Genomic DNA, 22,486 nt, shown 5'->3' on the forward strand with positions numbered 1-22,486 from the left:
TTGACGCTTTTATTAAATGTCTTTACCACGGAAATCCGGGGAGGCTCCACTAAAATAGAAACTGTTGGACGTCTCGATGGTAATAGGGAAGCAAACCAGGTATTATTTGGAGAAAAGGAATCTTCTTTGTAGAATTTACAACCACGTGGATGAAAGTGATAGAAGGAAGGGAGGAATTGTTCCAAGCCCTTTTTTTCGCAAAAATAACTTTGAGCGTTGCAGATCTAAATAAGAAAGCAAATTAAAAATCGAACTAACTATGTAGGTTTGCTCACAAATTCACCTTTCCAGACCGATCACTTTTACAACTTCTAAATTCATATGTCTCCGAACTATAAACACAGTATGCCGTAAGGCAGCAACTGATTATTTATTTCTCTTACCGATGATGTGCTTAAGTCGACGATTTAAACAAGAAGGAAGTTCGATTGACAACGTGCTATCAAGATGCATTCGGAACGTATCTGAGCTTATCAAAGCATTGATACTCGAGAGTGAATCTAGACTCTTAAGTGTTATAGATAAGAGCATGGATGAATTTAGAAAAGACATTGGTAAGCTATCAGAAAAGCTTTCTAATATAACCAATCGTGTTGAGAAAATTGAAACAGTGGCAGACAAAATTGAAAACATGAACCAGGATATAGGTGTATTAAAACATGAAATCGAAAAACTAAAAGTTCAACAACAAAAACACGAAAATTTACACGTTGCGAGTGACCTTCGGATAAACGGTATCCCTTATACAAATAACGAAAATCTATTTCAAATTTTTGACACTCTTTGCAACAATCTAAACATTGCTACTCCAACCATCAGAGCAATTTATCGAGTCTGCAATGTTAATAAAAATAGAGACACTCCAGAAACAATCATGGTGAATCTAACATCACCCTCTGATAAAAACTTTATTTTAAAAAATATATCGCAGTTCAAAAAAAGTCATAAAACTGCATTGCAACTACAACATGTGGGATATGATTCCGATAAACATATCTATGTAAACGAAAATCTTACCAGTTATAACTACAAAATACTTCAAAATGCACTTAAACTAAAACGGCAAAAATGCATCGAGTCAACATTTAGTCTCCGTGGCCTCGTATATGTCAAAAGAACAAAAGATGAGCCACCTATCATGGTTGATAGTACCAGCAAATTAATCAATCTTTTTCGCGGCGGTCCTGAACCAATCAACATGCCAGCAGAATATTCCAGCAATAATAATGATCAAAATTAAAATATTTCATGACTCAATATATAAATTACTCGAACTTTTTATTATTATTTACATAAATTGTTACTCACTGATTTCCTGCATAGAAAAAATAAATGTTACACCACTTACTTTAAGTAAATTTCACATTGTAGTCCTAAGTAACTATACAAACCTTTGTAGCATTACTTATTTTTCTTATAATATTAGATAGAGCAAAACAATGTTCCAAAGACAACTTAAAATGCATGATACGAATACTATCAAAACAAAAAACAGGCCTAAAACTGGTGCACATAAATGCCCAAAGTCTTAATAACAAAATAGATGAGTTTCGCGATACATTCATTAACTCCGACATCGACGCCATTTGTATATCTGAAACGTGGTTTCATCCTGAAATCGATAGCAGCATTTTTCATATTACGGGATACAAACTGTTTAGAGCGGATCGTCATACTCATGGCGGCGGGGTAGCTATATATATCAAACATGGTATAAGCTGCTCTCTCAAATGTATGTCAAACCGCTCTTCCCGCATTGAATACTTATTTCTGGAACTTTTATCTGATGACAAGAAAAGATTACTGCTGGGTTGCGTCTACAGACCAAATTCATCAATAGATTTTGAAGAATTAATAGAAACTATTGATATAATTTCCATCGAGTACGACAATATAATCGTAGCTGGTGATTTTAATAGCAACTTGCTTGTTGAGCGCTGTCTTGCCGACTCAATGCAAACCCTAGGGCTACTTCCTGTGAATGATTCCGCACCAACTCACTTCACAAGAAGCAACGCGAGTCTGCTAGATGTGTTCTTTGTCAGCCATTTGTCCAAAATATCTCTCTACAATCAGCTAGATGCCCCCGCATTCTCCAAGCATGATTTGCTTTTCGTCACATACCACTTCGAAATTAATCCCACTGTTTGTACATCGACATATCGCGACTTCAAAAACATTGACTGGCCACTTCTGCATCAAAGTTTAGATGAAGTACCTTGGGAAGAGATTTTCTATATGGAAGGTGTTGACGAACAAGTTTCCTTCCTAAATCATAACCTTTGCTCAATTTACGACACATGCGTTCCTGTCAAAGTCATTTATACTAACAGAAAACAACAGCCATGGTTTACTCCTGAAATCAAGCACTTGATCAGCGTTCGAAATTTGGCATATAAAAGATGGAAACGTTATAGACTGCCTACACTGTATGACACGTTTAAATCCGCTAGAAGAGATGTGCTCAAAAAGACTAACGAGTCCAAAAAGCAGTACTATAAAAGGAAATTCGAAAATGCAATTGATAGTAAGCGAAAATGGAAAGAAATAAGGAACATCGGAATTGGATCGAAATCCAATACCAACACTGATTGTCTTTCTATCTCTGACCTAGATGAGATAAATGAAAACTTTTTGAAAATAAATACTGTGGACCCTGGCACAAACACTTATTCTAATATTTCTACAGCACAGATTGAAGACACATTCTCGTTTAGATGTGTTAGTCCCGAAGAAGTCTTACAAAGTTTTGCAACCATAAAGTCTGACGCAATGGGATTTGATGGCATACATCCTAGATTTGCCAAATTGGTACTGCCGAAAATACTTCCATTTGTTACACACATTTATAACAACATTCTTACAAAGTCAACGTTCCCAACAGACTGGAAATTGGCAAAAATTATACCGATACCCAAACAGAATTCAGAGTTCCGTCCGATTGCTATCCTGCCGTTTTTCTCTAAAGCTTTGGAACGTATTATAAATACTCAAATAGATGCCTTCCTGAGTTTCAGAGGTCTTTTGAATGATAGACAATCTGGTTTTCGAACAAAAAGAAACTGCTCTACTGTATTAATTGACGTTGTGGAAGAATTGAGACAAAATATGGATAATAATATGGTATCATTTCTGGTTTTACTGGACCACAGTAAAGCCTTTGACACAGTGAACCATGACATTCTTATCTCGAAGCTTGACAGACTTTTCTTTTTTTCTCCAAACCGGCCTGTAAACTGATTTCATCATACATTACCGGACGCCGTCAATCCGTCAATGTCGGTGATACAACATCTGCGGCACTTGATGTACCTAGAGGTGTTCCGCAGGGCTCTATCCTTGGTCCCTTACTTTTTTCTGTATACATAAATGATCTACCTGATATTCCAATGCATTGTAATGTGCAAATGTACGCTGACGATGTTCAGCTTTTCTCCAGCGCTAAACCAAATTGCGTACAATCATGTATAAATAATATTAATTGCGATCTGAATGAAATCCAGAACTGGGCGAGTAAAAATAGTCTCTGTCTAAATCCGTCAAAAACTAAACTGATGAAAATTTTAAAACGATCAACCACCCAGATTCCTCCTGTAAGAGCTACTTTGAACAACTCGGTAATAGAAACTGTTGATACATCCTGCAACCTTGGTGTAATATTCAATTCCAAACTGACTTGGACTAATCATATAAACAAAGCTGTTGGTAAAGTTCAAGGAATGCTGCGAAGTTTGTGGTCTGTGCGGACTTCTACACCTTTTCAAGTACGTATGCTTTTAGCGAAATCTTACCTTATACCTACTCTACTTTATGGATGTGAAATTTTCGCAAATTGTGATTCGAGAGACTTCAACAAACTAAAAGTAAGCTACAATAACATTGCTCGCTACATATTTAATAAGAAAAGGAGAGACCGAATTTCTCAATTCGCCCACAAAATATTCGACATTAGTTTCGAAAACCTCCTCAAAGCGAAATGCGTTATTTTACTGCAAAAAATAATCTATCTTAAGCAGCCAAAATATCTTTATGATCATCTCCATTTTGCTCGATCTGGCAGAGGACTAAAAATCATTCTACCACGCTTCCGAACCTCAAACTCTGAAAAACAATTTTTAATCAACAGTATTCGTCTTTGGAACAATTTGCCATCCAACATCCAAACCATAAGTAATGCTACTCTTTTCAAGAAAACAATTTTCAAACACTATATTTAAAGTATAATTCCTAAAAAAATTCTCTTATGATAAATTTTATAATATAATTACTTTTTTATTTATATTTTTCTTAACACATATTCGATGTAATCCATTCCTTAAACCGGCATCGTCACTTATAAGATTTTTATCTTGTGATGTCTGGTATCAATAAACAAACAAACAAACAAAAAAAAAAAAAAAAAAAAAAGCGAGTAAAATAGATTATCATATTAAACAAGTAAAAGCGTGCTAAGTTCGGCCGGGCCGAATCTTATATACCCTCCACCATGGATCGCATTTGTCGAGTTCTTTTCCCGGCATCTCTTCTTAGGCAAAAAAGGATATAAGAAAAGAGTTGCTCTGCTATTAAAACGATATCAAGATATGGTCCGGTTCGGACCACAATTAAATTATATGTTGGAGACCTGTGTAAAATTTCAGCCAATTCGTATAAGAATTGCGCCCATTGGGGCTCACGAAGTAAAATAGAGAGAACGATTTATATGGGATCTGTATCGGGCTATAGACCGATTCAGACCATAATAAACACGTTTGTTGATGGTCATGAGAGGATCCATCGTATAAAATTTCATAAATTATAAAATTGCATATCGGATAATAATTGCGACCTCTAGGGGTCAAGAAGTCAAGATCCCAGATCGGTTTATATGGTAGCTATGTCAGGTTATGAACCGATTTGAACCATACTTGGCACAGTTGTTGGATATCATAACAAAACACGTCGTGCAAAATTTCATTCTGATCGGATAAGAATTGCGCACGCTAGAAGCTCAAGAAGTCAAATCCCCAGATCTGTTTATATGACAGCAATATCAGGTTATGAACCGATTTCAACCATACTTGGCACAGTTGTTGGATGTCATAACAAAACACGTCGTGCAAAATTTCATTCCAATCGGAAAAGAATTGCGCACTCTAGAGGCTCAAGAAGTCAAGACCCAAGATCGGTTTATATGGCACCTATATCAGGTTATGGACCGATTTCAACCATACTTCGCACAGTTGTTGGATATCATAACAAAACTCGTCGTGTAAAAACTCATTCTGATCGGATAAGAATTGCGCACGCTAGAGGCTCAAGAAGTTAAGACCCAAGATCGGTTTATATGGCAGCTATATCAGGTTATGGACCGATTTGAACTATACTTGGCACAGTTGTTGGATATCATAACAAAACACGTCGTGCAAAATTTCATTCCAATCTGATAAGAATTGCGCTCTCTAGAGGCTCAAGAAGTCAAGACCCAAGATCGGTTTATATGGCAGCTATATCAGGTTATGGACCAATTTGAACTATACTTGGCACAGTTGTTGGATATCATAACAAAACACGTCGTGCATAATTTCATTGCAATCGGATAAGAATTGCGCTCTCTAGAGGCTCAAGAAGTCAAGACCCAAGATCGGTTTATATGGCAGCTATATCAAAACATGGACCGATATGGCCCATTTACAATTCCAACCGACCTACACTAATAAGAAGTATTTGTGCAAAATTTCAAGCGGCTAGCTTTACTCCTTCGGAAGTTAGCGTGCTTTCGACAGACAGACGGACGGACGGACGGACAGACGGACGGACATGGCTAGATCGACATAAAATGTCACGACGATCAAGAATATATATACTTTATGGGGTCTCAGACGAATATTTCGAGTAGTTACAAACAGAATGACGAAATTAGTATACCCCCCATCTTATGGTGGAGGGTATAAAAAATCAAAAAGGGAAAAACGTTCATTACAACGTGCAGAATTTGTGTCTAAATTTATCCCAATCCACCTTTCTTCTGTTTACCTGAGGGACCACAACTTCAGTATTTTCTCCAAGGTTGAAACTAATATAACGATGACTAGAGACGCTGTAGTCATCCAACACTTCCCAGTCGCATATGCTTTCACTTATATCTTCCGATACAAAGGTAATATCTAGTACCTCATGCCTATTCCTGGTTATAAAGTTTGGTTTATCCCCTTTATTAAAAATTGCTAGATTGCAACTCATAATATATTCAATATGCAGCTCACCCCTTTCGTTAACATCCGAACTTCCCCATATCTGGTGGTGTGCATTAGCATCACTTCCTTCAATGAAGCTTTTCTTCCCTACAGAAGCGGCTTCAACCAGCGACTTAAGGTTTGAAGGCGGCATCTCTGAATCGTATGCCATATATAGGGAAGCCAGCTATTTGAAGGCTGGCTACTGCTAAATCTCCAGTGCTTAGCGACGGCAGAGGACAAACTTTTAAACTACTCTTTAACAGAATACAGGCTCTGTGTTTCCCATTTCACATACCCTTGAGAAGTTTAAATCCCGGAATTCTTAGTCCATGAACCATTCCTTCATACACCCATGGTTCCGGGATAAGAACCCCATCAAATCCCCCTGCCAGCAGGAGGACCTTTAGTGCCGCCGAAGCGGCCTTACAATTTATCTGTAGAAACCGGACCATAGTTGGATTCAAAACTTCCACCACTGTTGTGTTAGCCTTAGTCGCAAGATTCTTTAGAACTTGTCATGATGAACTTCCGTACTGGATACGTACGGAGGGCAGGTGAGAAAGCTGTGGTACCACTCTTCTCAGGATACTGGGCACTTGTGGTGTGGACGATTTATCCTTAGATGCTTCAGTAACTGCTGCTGTCGAAGTACTTTCGACCCACCCGCACAGGGTTAAAATGTTCGAGAAAAATATTTCTCGCAGTCTTGTCAGTATCGAATACATTATACACCTAAAATGAAGGGGTTTCGGGTTTCGAGTAAGCCGAAAATTTAGAATAATGTGTAGAAGGGGGAACTTCCCCCCTCTTGTTTGGTTACTTTTCGAGGTAAACTTTCAAATCGGCGATAAACGTGTCTTCTCTTCTTGCTGACGAGAACATTCCTTTTGGCAGGCTCCTAAAGATGGTCACCTCGACATATCGAAAACTTTTTCAGGCTGTCAAATCTTTATTTGTAGTGCGAATTCGAAAATTCTTTCGCTGAATAGTGCTCAAAACTCACGAAGACGCAAAGTCGTTGTAAATCGTATATTCAAACGACTAAGTGGCCGATAAAAAGCATAAACAAGTAAAAGCGTGCTGAGTTCGGCTGGCCCAGTCTTTTGTACCCTCCAACATGGAAAGAATTTGTCAAGTTCTTTGCCCAGTAACTCTTTATAGGCAAAGCAGGAGACCATAGAAGAAGTAATTGTGCAAAATTTATGGTTTTGATCAGTTGTCGGAACCCTTATTTTCGAAGCATGACTTATGTTTTTATACCCTCCACCATAAGATGGGGTTATACTAATTTCGTCATTCTGTTTGTAACTACTCGAAATATTCGTCTGAGACCCCATAAAGTATATATATTCTTGATCGTCGCGACATTTTATGTCGATCTAGCCATGTCCGTCCGTCTGTCCGTCCGTCCGTCCGTCTGTCTGTCGAAAGCACGCTAACTTCCGAAGGAGTAAAGCTAGCCGCTTGAAATTTTGCACAAATACTTCTTATTAGTGTAGGTCGGTTGGTATTGTAAATGGGCCATATCGGTCCATGTTTTGATATAGCTGCCATATAAACCGATCTTGGGTCTTGACTTCTTGAGCCTCTAGAGTGCGCAATTCTTATCCGATTGGAATGACATTTTGCACGACGTGTTTTGTTATGATATCCAACAACTGTGCCAAGTATGATTCAAATCGGTCCATAACCTGATATAGCTGCCATATAAACCGATCTTGGGTCTTGACTTCTTGAGCCTCTAGCGTGCGCAATTCTTATCCGATCAGAATGAGTTTTTGCACGACGTGTTTTGTTATGATATCCAACAACTGTGCCAAGTATGGTTCAAATCGGTCCATAACCTGATATAGCTGCCATATAAACCGATCTCGGGTCTTGACTTCTTGAGCCTCTAGAGTGCGCAATTCTTATCCGATCAGAATGAATTTTTGCACGAAGTATTTCGTTATGATATCCAACAACTGTGCCAAGTATGGTTCAAATCGGTCCATAACCTGATATTGCTGTCATATAAACAGATCTGGGGATTTGACTTCTTGAGCTTCTAGAGGGCGCAATTCCTATCCGATTTGGCTAAAATTTTGCATGACATATTTTATTTTTACTTTCAACAACTGTGTCAAATAAGGTTCAAATCGGTTCATAACCTGATATAGCTGCCATATAAACCGATCTGGGATCTTGACTTCTTGACCCCTAGAGGTCGCAATTATTATCCGATATGCCTGAAATTTTGTACGACGGATCCTCTCATGACCATCAACAAACGTGTTTATTATGGTCTGAATCGGTCCATAGCCCGATACAGATCCCATATAAATCGCTCTCTCTATTTAACTTCGTGAGCCCCAATGGGCGCAATTCTTATACGAATTGGCTGAAATTTTACACAGGTCTCCAACATATAATTTAATTGTGGTCCGGACCATATCTTGATATCGTTTTAATAGCAGAGCAACTCTTTTCTTATATCCTTTTTTGCCTAAGAAGAGAAGAACTCGACAAATGCGATCCATGGTGGAGGGTATGTAAGATTCGGCCCGGCCGAACTTAGCACGCTTTTACTTGTTTAACATTCGGTATTCCAATGGAGGATGATAAGAAGACGTTTACGTTTACAGAGATTTTAAGAACATTGACTATAACTTGCTATTGTGGGAGATTGAATCTGTTGGGTGGCATCAGCTCTATACCATGTCAGGCTAACTTTTTTCAACAAAATGAAAATTATTTATTTGACAAATGTGTCCCAATAAGGACAAAAACTATTCTGAGTAGTGGAAGCCCATGGTTCGATAACGGAGTTAAAGCACTAATTGAAGGAAGAAATCATCTATACTCCTGTTGGAAACGTTTTAGGATACTTGAATTTCATAATGCTTACAAATGTTCAAGGAAACTAGTGATTTCCACCATTAAAACCAAAAAAATGCTTATTTTAGCAGGAAATTTCAGGAGGCATTAAACACGAAAGAAGCATATAAAATCAATTGGAATAGGGGCGATAATATAGCAGATGATGATAATGTGGATTTGGATGCAATTAATGAAAGCTCTTTAAATGTATCTCTACCAAGACCCAATGTATTAAGTTATATTGACAATGATATTACTCCGAATCAGCTTTTTGAACCATTTGACATCATCGATGCCGTAATATCAATTAAATCTAATGCTGTAGGTTCTGATCTAATTGATCCTAAATTTTTAAAAATAATATTTCTCTATATTCTGCCTTACATTTGTTATTTCTTTAACAATATTATATTAAGGAGCTGCTATCCACAATCCTGAAAACAGGCAAGAGTAGTCCCGGTACCGAAAAATAATCAAGAATTTAGACATATAGCCATACTTCCATATATTTTTGAAGATATTTGAACACCTTTTGAACAAACAAATTTCGCAACATATTCCGGATAACTCACTTTTAACCAACCTCCAATTAGGATTCCGGCCGAAGCACAGTTGCACTACTGCTCTTTTGAAAGTTGTTGAAGATATAAGTAGTAATATTGACCGCAACAAAATCACTTTTCTGGTTCTTTTAGATCATTCTAAGGCGTTTGTCTCTGTTGACCCCAAAATTATCTGTCTTAAACTTAAAAATTTTTTTAAATTTTCCGAATCTTCAACAAATCTTATTCATTCCTATCTTTCTAATCGTAGCAAATATCAGTTAAAAATCGTAATTCTATATGCCTTCCAGTTTCACGAGGTGTCCCACAAGGTTCGATATTAGGGCCTCTCCTTTTTTCTTTATACAGCAATGACCTCCCCAAACAGTTGCAGAGTTATAGTATACATATGCACGCCGATGGTGTTCAACTGTATATAAGCACGTCAGCTGAGAAAATAAATGATACCATAGTTTGTCTGAATAACGACCTTGACAATATCAATGCGTGGGCGATGCGAATGTCCTTCTATTGAAGTCAAGTCTCGAAGTCAAAATGCATAGCCAGTTCCAGAAATCGCACAATATTGCCGCTAAATATTTATATTTAAATTAATGGTTCTGCAATCGAAATGTTGAACCCAGCGAGTAAACTTGGCGTTAGCAAGACGTATAGTGTATTAAGGACCTTATATATGAGTCGCTCGTATACTCCCATAGAAATCAGAATGCTCTTGGCTAAAACATATATCCTGCCAAAACTTTTATATTCTTGTGAAATTTTCCCATATTGTGATACAGTTCTTAAAAATAAATTACATGTTTTTTTTAATTTAATTTTAATATTTTTTTTTTTTTAATAATTTAATGATGTTTCTAGATATGCTTTTGATTTGCGTAGGAGAGATCGGATATCGAACTTTGCCAAACAGTTATATGGTGTCACTTTCGATGCATACCTTAAAATACAATCGTTGCTGGCACTGCACAAAATAATATACACAAATAAGCCGTCTTATTTGTCTGCTATACTTCGTTGTGCTAATACTAGTGGAGGCAAGCAAGTGATTCAAATACGACACCAATATCGCATATCAGAGCAACAGTTTTTATCAGTGCAATACGCCTCTGTAACGAAAATCAGTTTAAATCTTCGATTTTTAATAATTTTTAATCTTTTTCCTCCTCGAAATTTTCGTCTAAGACCCCATAAAGTATATATATTCTTGACCGACATGACATTTTAAGTCGAACTAGCCATGGCCATTCGTCTGTCCTTCCGTCCGTCCGTCTGTCGAAAGCACGCTAACTTTCGAATGAGTAAATCTAGCCGCTTGAAATTTTGCACGAATACTTCCTATTAGTGTCGGTCGGTTGGGATTGTAAATGGGCTATATCGGTCCACGTTTTGATATAGCTGCAATATAAACCGATCTGGGATCTTGACTTCTTGAGCCTCTAGAGGACGCAATTATTATCCGATTTGGCTGAAATTTTGCATGAGGTGTTTCGTTCTGACTTTCAACAGCTGTGCTAAGAATAGTTCATATCGGTTCATAACCTGATATAGTTGCCATATAAACCGATCTGGGTCTTGACGTCTGGAGCCATTAGAGGGCGTAACTATTATCCGATTTAGATGAAAGTTTGTACAACGGCTTCTCTCATGACCTTTAACATACGTGTCGAAAATGGTATGAATCGGCTTATAGCCTAATGCAGCTCCCCTATAAACCGATCTCCCTATTTTACTTCTTCAGCCCCTAAAGTGCGCAATTCTTACTAGATTTGGCTGAAATTATACACAATGACTTCTACTATGGTCTCCAATATTCAGTTCGATTATGGTCCGAAATTAACCATAACTTGATATTGTTCCAATAACGTAGCAATTATTCTCTTTTATCCTTTGTTTGCCTAAAAGGAGATACAGTGGCAAGAGCTCGACAAATGCGTTCCATGGTGGAGGGTATATAAGATTTGGCCCGGCCGAACTTAGCACGCTTTTACTTGTTTTTTTCTCTTTTATTAATTTGATCTCTGAATTTTCATTGCCTTCAATTTGTTAAAATTAAAATATATTACTTAGTTTTTATACCCTCCACCATAAGATGGGGGGTATACTAATTTCGTCATTCTGTTTGTAACTACTCGAAATATTCGTCTGAGACCCCATAAAGTATATATATTCTTGATCGTCGCGACATTTTATGTCGATCTAGCCATGTCCGTCCGTCTGTCTGTCGAAAGCACGCTAACTTCCGAAGGAGTGAAGCTAGCCGCTTAAAATTTTGCACAAATACTTCTTATTAGTGTAGGTCGGTTGGTATTGTAAATGGGCCATATCAGTCCACGTTGTGATATAGCTGTCATATAAAACGATCTTGGGTCTTGATTTCTTGAGCCTTTAGAGTGCGCAATTCTTATCCGATTTGAATGAATTTTTGCACGAAGTATTTCGTTATGATATCCAACAACTGTGCCAAGTATGGTTGAAATCGGTCCATAACATGATATAGCTGTCATATAAACAGATCTGGGGATTTGACTTCTTGAGCTACTAGAGGGCGCAATTCCTATCCGATTTGGCTGAAATTTTGCATGACGTATTTTATTTTTACTTTTAACAACTGTGTCAAATAAGGTTCAAATCGGTTCTTAACCTGATATAACTGCCATATAAACCGATCTGGGATCTTGACTTCTTGACCCCTAGAGGTCGCAATTATTATCCGATATGCCTGAAATTTTGTACGATGGATCCTCTCATGACCATCAACAAACGTGTTTATTATGGTCTGAGTCGGTCTATAGCCCGATACAGATCCCATATAAATCGTTCTCTCTATTTTACTTCGTGAGCCCCAATGGGCGCAATTCTTATACGAATTGGCGGAAATTTTACACAGGTCTCCAACATATAATTTAATTGTGGTCCGAACCGGACCATATCTTGATATCGTTTTAATAGCATAGCAACTCTTTTCTTATATCCTTTTTTGCCTAAGAAGAGATGCCGGGAAAATAACTCGACAAATGCGATCCATGGTGGAGGGTATATAAGATTCGGCCCGGCCGAACTTAGCACGCTTTTACTTGTTACTTTATAACTAAGGTGCAAATCAAAACTGTACGATTACCTTACCCATACTTTATATAAGACCTAGTCTTTTGTATGGGTATTATCACAATAAAAATAAATAAAGGTACAAATACAATTTCATTATAGACCTATTGGGGCTCAAGAAAAAAAATTGGAGATTAGTTCATATGGGAGCTTTAGCAGATTATGAACCGATTCAGACGATATTTGGCGCGTAGATTGAAGGTCATAGTAGTTATGAAAATTTTCTGCCGAATCAGAAAACAACTGCGCTCTATAGGGGTACATGATAGGCATTCGGGTGATCGGTTTATAAGGGAGCTATATCAGGTTTTGAACCGGTTCAGGAAGTGTCTTCCACAGGCTCAAGAAGTCAAGATCCGAGATCGGTTTACATTCAGGCCCTTGATTTACTCCTTTCGACAGACAGACGGTCATGGCTTAATCGACTTAGAACGACATGATGATTAAGAATATATATAATTTGTTGGGACTCAGATCAATATTTCGATGAGTTACAAACGGAATGACGAAATTAGTATTCCCCCATCCTATGGTCGATGGTATATGAAATGCAAAACTGCTGAGTGCAGAAGAAACTTGGTGTTTAGGTGCGGTTCACATTCAACATCGGCTCTTAAAATGTAACTACCATTTATATCTACAATTTTCTAGTTCCAATAGGCTTTGAATTTTATACCCATCACCAAGCTACCTCTGGTTGATGTAGGTCGATGGGGATTGCAAATGTGCCATATGGTTTCCGATTTGGCTATAGCTCCCATATAAAGTGGTCCTTCGCCTTGACCTCACCGCAATTTTAACACAAATGGACTGAAATTTTGCACGTAGTGTTCTGTTAAGTCTTTTAAGAACCATAACTTGTATGCTTCGAGTCAATGTTTGACTTGATATAGCTTACATATGTACCCATTTCCTTAGTTGACGTCTTGAGGCTTTGAAAATCGCATTTGTTGTCCAACTATGCCGAAAATTTGCACATAGTGTTTTATTGTGACATGGTAAGCACCGTTCAAATCTGTCTAAAGCCATTTAAGCCTATCTACTGATTAAACTCTTCGGCTTCTAAAAGCTATAATTTTGGACTAGCTTAGCAGAAATTTGGAATAAAAAGTACAACTTTTGGTAGAATCCAAGCTGGTTTATTCCCTAGATTAGACCTGGACAAAATTACTATGCTCATACTATTGGGTTGCCCAAAAAGTAATTGCGGATTTTTCATATAGTCGGCGTTGACAAATTTTTTCACAGCTTGTGACTCTGTAATTGCATTCTTTCTTCTGTCATTTATCAGCTTTAGAAAAAAAAGTTTAAAAGAAGTATATTTGATTAAAGTTCATTCTAAAAATGCATTTACTTTCTTTTAAAAAATCCGCAATTACTTTTTGGGCAACCCAATAGTTCAAATTTCAAAAGGCTTCGCGTCTAGACCAAAGGAATGTCCGTGCCCGTTTTGAACATAATCGGATGAAAATCGCGACCTTTGTCTTTGTACACAACGTCTTTGTACACAAATTAAGATGGAAAGATAGACAGACATATAGAAAGACAGACTGACCGACAGACAGCAAAATGAAGACAGCTAAGTGCAATCATAACGCGGTTTAGAGTCGATTCCTACAGGTTTGAGCCGATTCCTACATTCATCAATGGGTCTATCTCTCTTCCATCCGGATTCTACAAACAAAATCACAAACTTAAAAGGTTTTTTTGGAAATGTTTTTCACGACTATTCCGGTAGCAAAACTACGGACGCTCTTATGCCGAATAGATGCAGCAAGTGATGCCATATGTACTGCATATGGGGAAGATGATGAGACGTTGAAGCATTTCCTATGTGATTGCCCGGATTTCACGGCTTACAGACATATGCAAATCTTTTCCGAGGTTACTTTTTAGTATTTAGAGTGCACATCAAGCCGATTGTTCCTGTTATTTTTTGTTGTGTTACACAGTGTAATTAGGACGGTTATAATTGCTGTTTGTACGCTTCACCGAACAATGGATGTGTATTCATTTTGCCATTTCGTTTGCAACACATCGTAATATTTATTTCCGACCCTGGTAGGTATAAATATTCTTGATCGTCCTAAAAATCTTGGACACGTCCGTCCGTCCTCCTGTCAAAATCACTCTAGAAGCTTTAAAAATAAAGAAAATTAGCTGAAACTTAGCACAGATTATTTTTGATACCCACCACCATTGGATGGGGGTATACTTATCTGAGTCGATCTAGCCATGTCCGCCCGTCTGTCGAAATCACGAAAGCACCGATACTTAATACTGATGATGGTCATTGGGGATTGCAAATGGGCCATGTGGGTTCATATTTAGATATAGCTTCCATATAACCTATCTCCCGATTTGATTTCTTGAGACCACAGACTGTTGCACAGACTGTTTAGTTATTACTTCCAACAAATGTGCCAAGTACGGTCGGAATCAATGTATAAACTGATATAGCTCCCATATGAACCGATCTCCCAATTTGACTTCTTGAGTCCTTACAAGCCGCAATTTTTATCCGATTTGGCTGAAATTGAGCATGTAGTATTTTGCTATGACTTTCAACAACTTTGCCAAGTACGGTCGCAATCGATATATAACCTGATATAGCTCTCATATAAACCAATCTCCCGATTTGATTCTTGAGTCCTTCCAAACCGCAATTTTTGTCCGATTCGGCTGAAAATTTGCATGCGGTGTTCTGTTACTACTTCCAACAACAGTGCCAAATACAGTCCAAATCAGTCTTTAACCCGATATAGCTCCCATGTAAACCGGTTCGTCATCCTTGTTCGGTTCGTAGGAGCTTTAGTTATTGCTGGTTTGACGGAGTTTGGTAAGTAGAATAAAATTATGCCCTTCAACTAATTTTTTTTTTTTTTAAATTTTTAGCAGAATCCATGGTGGTGGGATTCCCAAGATTCTTCCCGGCCGAAATTATCACGATTTTACTTGTTAGTACTTAGAGCGCACAGCAAGCTGATTGTCCCTGTTATTTTTTGTTGTGTTTCACAGTGTAATTAGGACGGTTGTAATTGTTGTTTATACCCTCCACCATAGGATGGGGGTATACTAATTTCGTCATTCTGTTTGAAACTCCTCGATATATTCCTCAGACATCCCATAAAATATATATATTCTTGATCGTCATGTCATTGTAAGTCGATCTACCCATGTCCGTCCGTTTGTCTGTCGAAAGCACGCTAAATTACGAAGGAGTAAAGGTAGCCGCTTGAGTCCTTCCGAACCGCAATTTTTGTCCGATTCGGCCGAAAATTTGCATGCGGTGTTCTGTTACTAAAGGGTGATTTTTTTGAGGTTAGGATTTTCATGCATTAGTATTTGACAGATCACGTGGGATTTCAGGCATGGTGTCAAAGAGAAAGATGCTCAGTATGCTTTGACATTTCATCATGAATAGACTTACTAACGAGCAACGCTTGCGAATCATTGAATTTTATTACCAAAATCAGTGTTCGGTTCGAAATGTGTTCATTCACCGTAACGTTGCGTCCAACAGCATCTTTGAAAAAATACGGTCCAATGATTCCACCAGCGTACAAACCACACCAAACAGTGCATTTTTCGGGATGCATGGGCAGTTCTTGAACGGCTTCTGGTTGCTCTTCACTCCAAATGCGGCAATTTTGCTTATTTACGTAGCCATTCAACCAGAAATGAGCCTCATCGCTGAACGGTGAATGAACACATTTCGAACCGAACACTGATTTTGGTAATAAAATTCAATGATTTGCAAGCGTTGCTCGTTAGTAAGTCTATTCATGATGAAATGTCAAAGCATACTGAGCATCTTTCTCTTTGACACCATGTCTGAAATTCACGTGATCTGTCAAATACTAATGCATGAAAATCCTAACCTCAAAAAAATCACCCTTTACTTCCAACAACAGTGCCAAATACAGTCCAAATCAGTCTTTAACCCGATATAATTGGTTGTAATTGTTGTTTATACCTTCAACCATAGGATGGGGGTATACTAATTTCGTTATTCTGTTTGAAACTCCTTGAAATATTCCTCAGACATCCCATAAAATACATATATACCTCTCATCAGCGTAGGTCGGTGGGGTTTGTGAATGGGCCAAATCGGTCCATGTTTTGATATAGCTGCCATATAAGCCGATCTTGGATCTTGACTTCTTGAGTCACTAGAGGGCGCATTTCTTATCCGATTTGGCTGAAATTTTGTTCAACGACTCTCTCATGACCTTCAACATACGTGTCAAACATGGTTGGGATCGGTCTATAGCCTGATACAGCTCACATATAAACCGATCTCCCTATTTTACTTCTTGAGCCCCTAATGGGCACAATTTTCATTCTAATTGACTGAATTACACAACGACTTCTACTATGGTCTCCAATATTCAGTTCAATTATGGTCCGAATCGGACGATAACTTCATATTATAGCTCCAATATCATAGCAATTCTTTCCTTTTATCATATGTTCGCCTAAAAAGAGATATCGGGAAAAAAAAACTCGACAAATTTGATCCTTGGTGGAGGGTATATAAGATTCGGCCCGGGCGAACTTAGAACTCTTTTACTTGTTTTGTTCGTAGGCAGTTTAATTTCGAAGACGGGCTATATCGGACTATGTGTTGATATAGTCCGATCTGCAGATTTATGATCTTAGTCACATTAAGCAATATTTATTATCCGATTTAGCTGAAACTTGCCACAATTTATTGCGCTAGGCTTCTTTACATTCGTATCGAGTATGGCCCAGATCTTTCTATATATGGATATAGCTTCCATACATACCGTTCTCGTGATTTGTCGTCTATTGCCCATAAAAGGCACATTTATTACCCGATTTCGTTAAAATTTAACATAGTGAGCTATGGTATGCTTCCCGACAACCGAACCCTAATAGTTAATATTTGAATATAGCTGTAAGATATGTATACCGGTCCGCCGACTTTAGTCCTTGGTTCCATAAAAACAGCTTTATTACCCGATTTCGTTGAAATTTTGCACAGTAAACTGTGTTAGGCCCTTTGACATCCGCGTCCAATATCCGTTCAATGTCACTGAGACCGACCATCCGATTTAAGGCCTTGAGCCCATACAAATCGCATTTATTATACGATTTCGCTGATATAATGACGAATGTTAGCCTTTTCGATATATAGGACATAGAGCGGTGTATATTTGGATAAGCTGCCATAACAATCAATATTCTGTTTTACAAACTTGAACAGTGAATTGTATTATTTTGCTCACTCGACGTCCGAGCCGAGTTTGGTCGGACCATATATCTGTATAGGTGTTATGGGTTCATAAATAATGCATTTCTTACCAGATTATGGCCCAGCCAAACTTATTGCTATTTTACTTTTTTTTAAATACACATTTTTATAGTGAAAAAGTATAAATTAGTGCGGATCAGCCAACAATTACTACCAGAGATGCAAACTTCATGTTTTCTAACTATAGTTGATGCTTTTAAGAACACGAACCTTTACATAAGTTACCACCAAGTGAAAAGCCAAAAGATAACACTGGATTATGTTGACAAGAGGGTGCCCTCCTCCTCGTATTCTGTTATCTGTTATCCTCATATATTCCTTATCACTTGCTATATGCTTTTGTTGATTCAAGTCTGGTATCTTACGCCGAAGTCTGATGCCCTCGTGTGTAGGCCATGTGCAAAGGAAATTCTCCATAATCTCGTCGCCTTTCCCACAGGCGGGCGCCGTAATGATACTGAAACCCATACTGATCTCGCTCTTATTTCGTCTTGTCACTACGCTGATTTTTTGTGGTCCGCGTCTCTGAACTCCTCAGGCACTAAGCGTATACTATTCATATGTAGTTCTAATTAGATCCTTTGAAAAATTTTGCGATTTTGATTAGATTTTTTGATGAAAATCACAAATTTTAGCCTCTCTCTGACATAGAAAAAATTAATTGTATTTCAAGAAGTCGCAATTAATAATTACAGCCTCAAATTGATATTTAATGAAATGCGGTGTGGTTTCATGAAGAATGTTAAACTGAAATCGAACATATAGTTCCATTTGAATTAAATAGAAATTCCAAAGCATTTTTAATTAGCATATGTATGGCTCATACGCACTTTATGCAACAGAGTGTGTGGTTCTTAGCTCTAATTGGTCGCCTTAATGTGTACTTAATATGGCATTGGCTTACGAGAAATGTGTAATATCAATTTTCGCATTGAAAACATCACGGTACAAAGATTTTCATGACAGTAAAATTGTTTGATCACATCGTTGTTGCGAACACAAAATTTCTCCTATGAATTTACTATTAAATAAACGAAAAGTTTAGCGGACCCGATATTATTTCTTTGTTTTATTGAAAACCAGTTGGACGGGTGAGCTGCGCCTTAATGCTGATACTATGTACACATTTCGCTACCTTTATTGTAAGAATTCATGTTGTTATATGGGATACTTTTATTAGCAAACACACTGCTTACAAGAAAACCTACATAGATCTGGCCGAGTGGAACAGGGATGTCGAGGAGCCTAACTAACACTACACGCTATACCAAATATCTGCGAAATCCGAACAAATGAGCCTTTTATGGGCCCAAGTTTTTAAATCGAGAGATCGGACTATATGACAGCTATATTCAAATCTGGACCGATCTAGGCCATATTGAAAAAAAGATGTCGAAGGACCTAACACAACGCACTGTCTTCAATTTTAGCGAAATCGAACGATAAATGCGCCTTTTATGGGTCCAAGGCCTTAAATCGAGAGGTCAGTCTATATGGCAGCTATATCCAAGTCGGCACCAATCTGAGCCTAATTGTAAAAGGTTGTCGAAGGGCCTAACACAACTCACAGTACCAAATTTCTTTAAAATCGGATAATAAATGTGGCTTTTATAGGCCTAAGACCTTAAATCGGCAGATCGGTGAATATGTAGGCTATATCGAGATATAGTCCGATATAGCTCGTCTTCGAACTTAACCTGCGTACGGAAATATAAAGAATCTGTGCAAAGTTTCAGTTCAATTTCTCTATTCTCTACTGCAGCGTGATTTGAACAGACAAACGGACGGACGCACAAGGCTAGATGGTCTTAGATTTTTACAATGATCAAGAATATATATAATTTATAGGAACGTTAATGGTTTTTCGTTGTGTTGCAAGCGGAATGACAAAATGAATATACCTCATCCTTCAGTGGCGGGTATAAAAAGTGCCAGTTAGTACGGTTATTCGAAAGAAAACTTGGAGTTTCTTTTTCGATAAACTCTGACTGTCATTATCATGGTAGAATGATCGGATGATGATAATGCAGCTGTATTTTTAATGTAAATAAAATCCTTATACCCGCCACCATAGAAATGCGGTTTACTAATCTAGTCATTCCGTTTATAACACCTCGAAATATTGATCTGCGAACCCAAAAAGCATATATATTCTGCATCGTCTTGACATTCTGAATCGATCTAGCAACACCCGTCTGCCCTTCTGCCGAAGTCACGATAGCAGGTGAACGCGTAGGACTAGCCACTTGAAATTTTGCACATATACTTCCCAATGATGTTGGTCGTTGGGTATAGCAACTGGGCCATATCGGTTCAGATTTTGATATAGCCCCCATATAAACCGATCCCCCGTTTTGAATTCTTGAGCCCCTAGAAGCCTCAATTTTCATGTCATTTGGCTCGAATTTTGAACAAAGACTTGAGCTATGACTTCCAACATCCATACATAGTATGATCCGCATCGGTACCTAAACAAATATTGCCCCCACATAAACAGATCACCGGATTTGACTTCTTCAACCCTTAGAAGCCTCAATTTTATCCGATTTGGCTGAAAGTTTGGACAAAGACACGAGTTATGGCTTTCAATATCCATGCCAAGTATGATCCGAATCGGTCTATAAACAGATACCCATCACCGAAGGATGGGGGTATATTCATTTTGTCATTCCGTTTTTAACACATCGAAATATCCATTTCCGACCCTATAAAGTATATATATTCTTGATCAGCGTAAAAATCTAAGACGATCTAGAAATGTCTGTCCGTCTGTCTGTTAAAATCACGCTACAGTCTTTAAAAATAGAGATATTGAGCTGTAATTTTGCAGAGATTCTTTTTTTGTCCATAAGCAGGTTAAGTTCGAAGATGGGCTATATCGGACTTTATCTTGATATAGTCCCCATATAGACCGATCCGCCGATCTAGGATCTTAGGTCCATAAAAGCCACATTTATTATCCGATTTTGCTGAAATTAGGGACAGTGAGTTGTGTTAGGTCCTTCGACATCCTTCGTCAATTTGGCTCAGATCGGTCCAAATTTGGATATATGGATATATTTAGGCCCACAAAAGCCACATTTATTATCCGATTTTGCTGAAATATAGGACAGTGAGTTGTGTTAGGCCCTTCGACATCCTTCGTCAATTTGGCTCAGATCGGTCCAGATTTGGATATAGCTGTCATATAAACCGATCCTCCGATTTAGGGTCTTAGGCCCATAAAAGGCGCATTTATTGTCCGATGTCGTCGAAATTTGGGATATTGAGTTATGTTTAACCCCTTGATATAGTTCTGCATTATGGCACAGATTGGTGAAAATTTGGATATAGATGCCATATAGACCGATCTCTCTGTTTTGGGTTTGACACATTGACTTATGTTAGGCTTTTCGACATCCCGTTCAGGTCGGTTCATTTGTAGATATAGCTACTAAAAGGACCAATATTTTGTTACACATAATTGAACATTGACTTTTACTTATTAGTATTTGGTCCAAATAGGATCATATTTCGATGCAATTGCTATGGGACATAAGGTATGCAATTTTCACTGGATTTTGATGAAATGTGGTTTACATATATACCCGAGGTGATGGGTATCCAAAGTTGGGCCGGCCGAACTTAACGCCTTTCTAATTGTTTTTCTCTTAGAATTATTTTATTCTATGCGGTATCCTCGTGTCAGCCTTTATCGGACACTTACAGCATTCAGTCACCTTAGACTATTATATGTATCTTTGTCTCTGAAGAAGGATGTGCCTGAACTTCTTTCTGATTCCCGAACATCTTGATTTGCTCACACTTACGCTATTCCGTTTTGCTCTAAATTTTCTGCGGAATATACGTTTTTCCTCTCACCTTTTTTCATACCTCTTCTTCGCCTGAAGCATTGAACTTTGGTACACACATTTGGTATTGTCTATTACATTAATAGATATTAATTATTATGCATCACAAATATTTCCTTCATAACACCGTATTCGTTTTTTGAACTTTAACATATTTTCTAAAATTGTTAGGGTAGGCCAAATAATAGATGGTAATATAAAATTTTATATGAGTTCTGTTTAGGATATCCACTTCAACTCAACAGCACTTTCGTTTATTTTATTCTGCTTTATTGCAACCCATTTTTAAAAGCATTTACATCTTCGATGCATTTGCTGAACTAGTCGAACAGCCAGACAGATGATGGGGTTTACAACTCTAACATTTCGCATTGAAGTGCTATCCATCTTAGAAGGAAACAGGGCACAAAATGTTAGATTGCACGTAATATCATAGAATACATGTTAAAATAGTTCGACATTTGTAGGAATGTTTATGCACCAAAAACAGCAAACAAATAAGAGCGATTTGTTTCTCTGCTTCGATCCTGGCGATTCCTTTCTTAACAGTCAGAATCGTTGATTTGTTTTGAGACAAATGCTGAGCCGAAATACGAAAAAATGAGGATATCG

General features: G+C 37.8%; 1 protein-coding gene across 1 annotated transcript; it reads left to right on the forward strand.

The window, feature by feature from the left end:
- The first annotated feature begins 1,464 nt into the window (after positions 1-1,464).
- Positions 1,465-18,599, forward strand: LOC131997180 (uncharacterized). The gene is made up of 3 exons (XM_059367695.1): positions 1,465-3,151; positions 18,136-18,411; positions 18,463-18,599. Exons 1-3 carry the CDS (start codon positions 1,465-1,467, stop codon positions 18,597-18,599), a joined length of 2,100 nt encoding a protein of 699 aa, XP_059223678.1.
- Positions 18,600-22,486: the final 3,887 nt, after the last annotated feature.

Source organism: Stomoxys calcitrans, chromosome 1 (genome assembly GCF_963082655.1).
Source record: "Stomoxys calcitrans chromosome 1, idStoCalc2.1, whole genome shotgun sequence".
Classification (NCBI taxonomy): Eukaryota; Metazoa; Arthropoda; class Insecta; order Diptera; family Muscidae; genus Stomoxys; species Stomoxys calcitrans.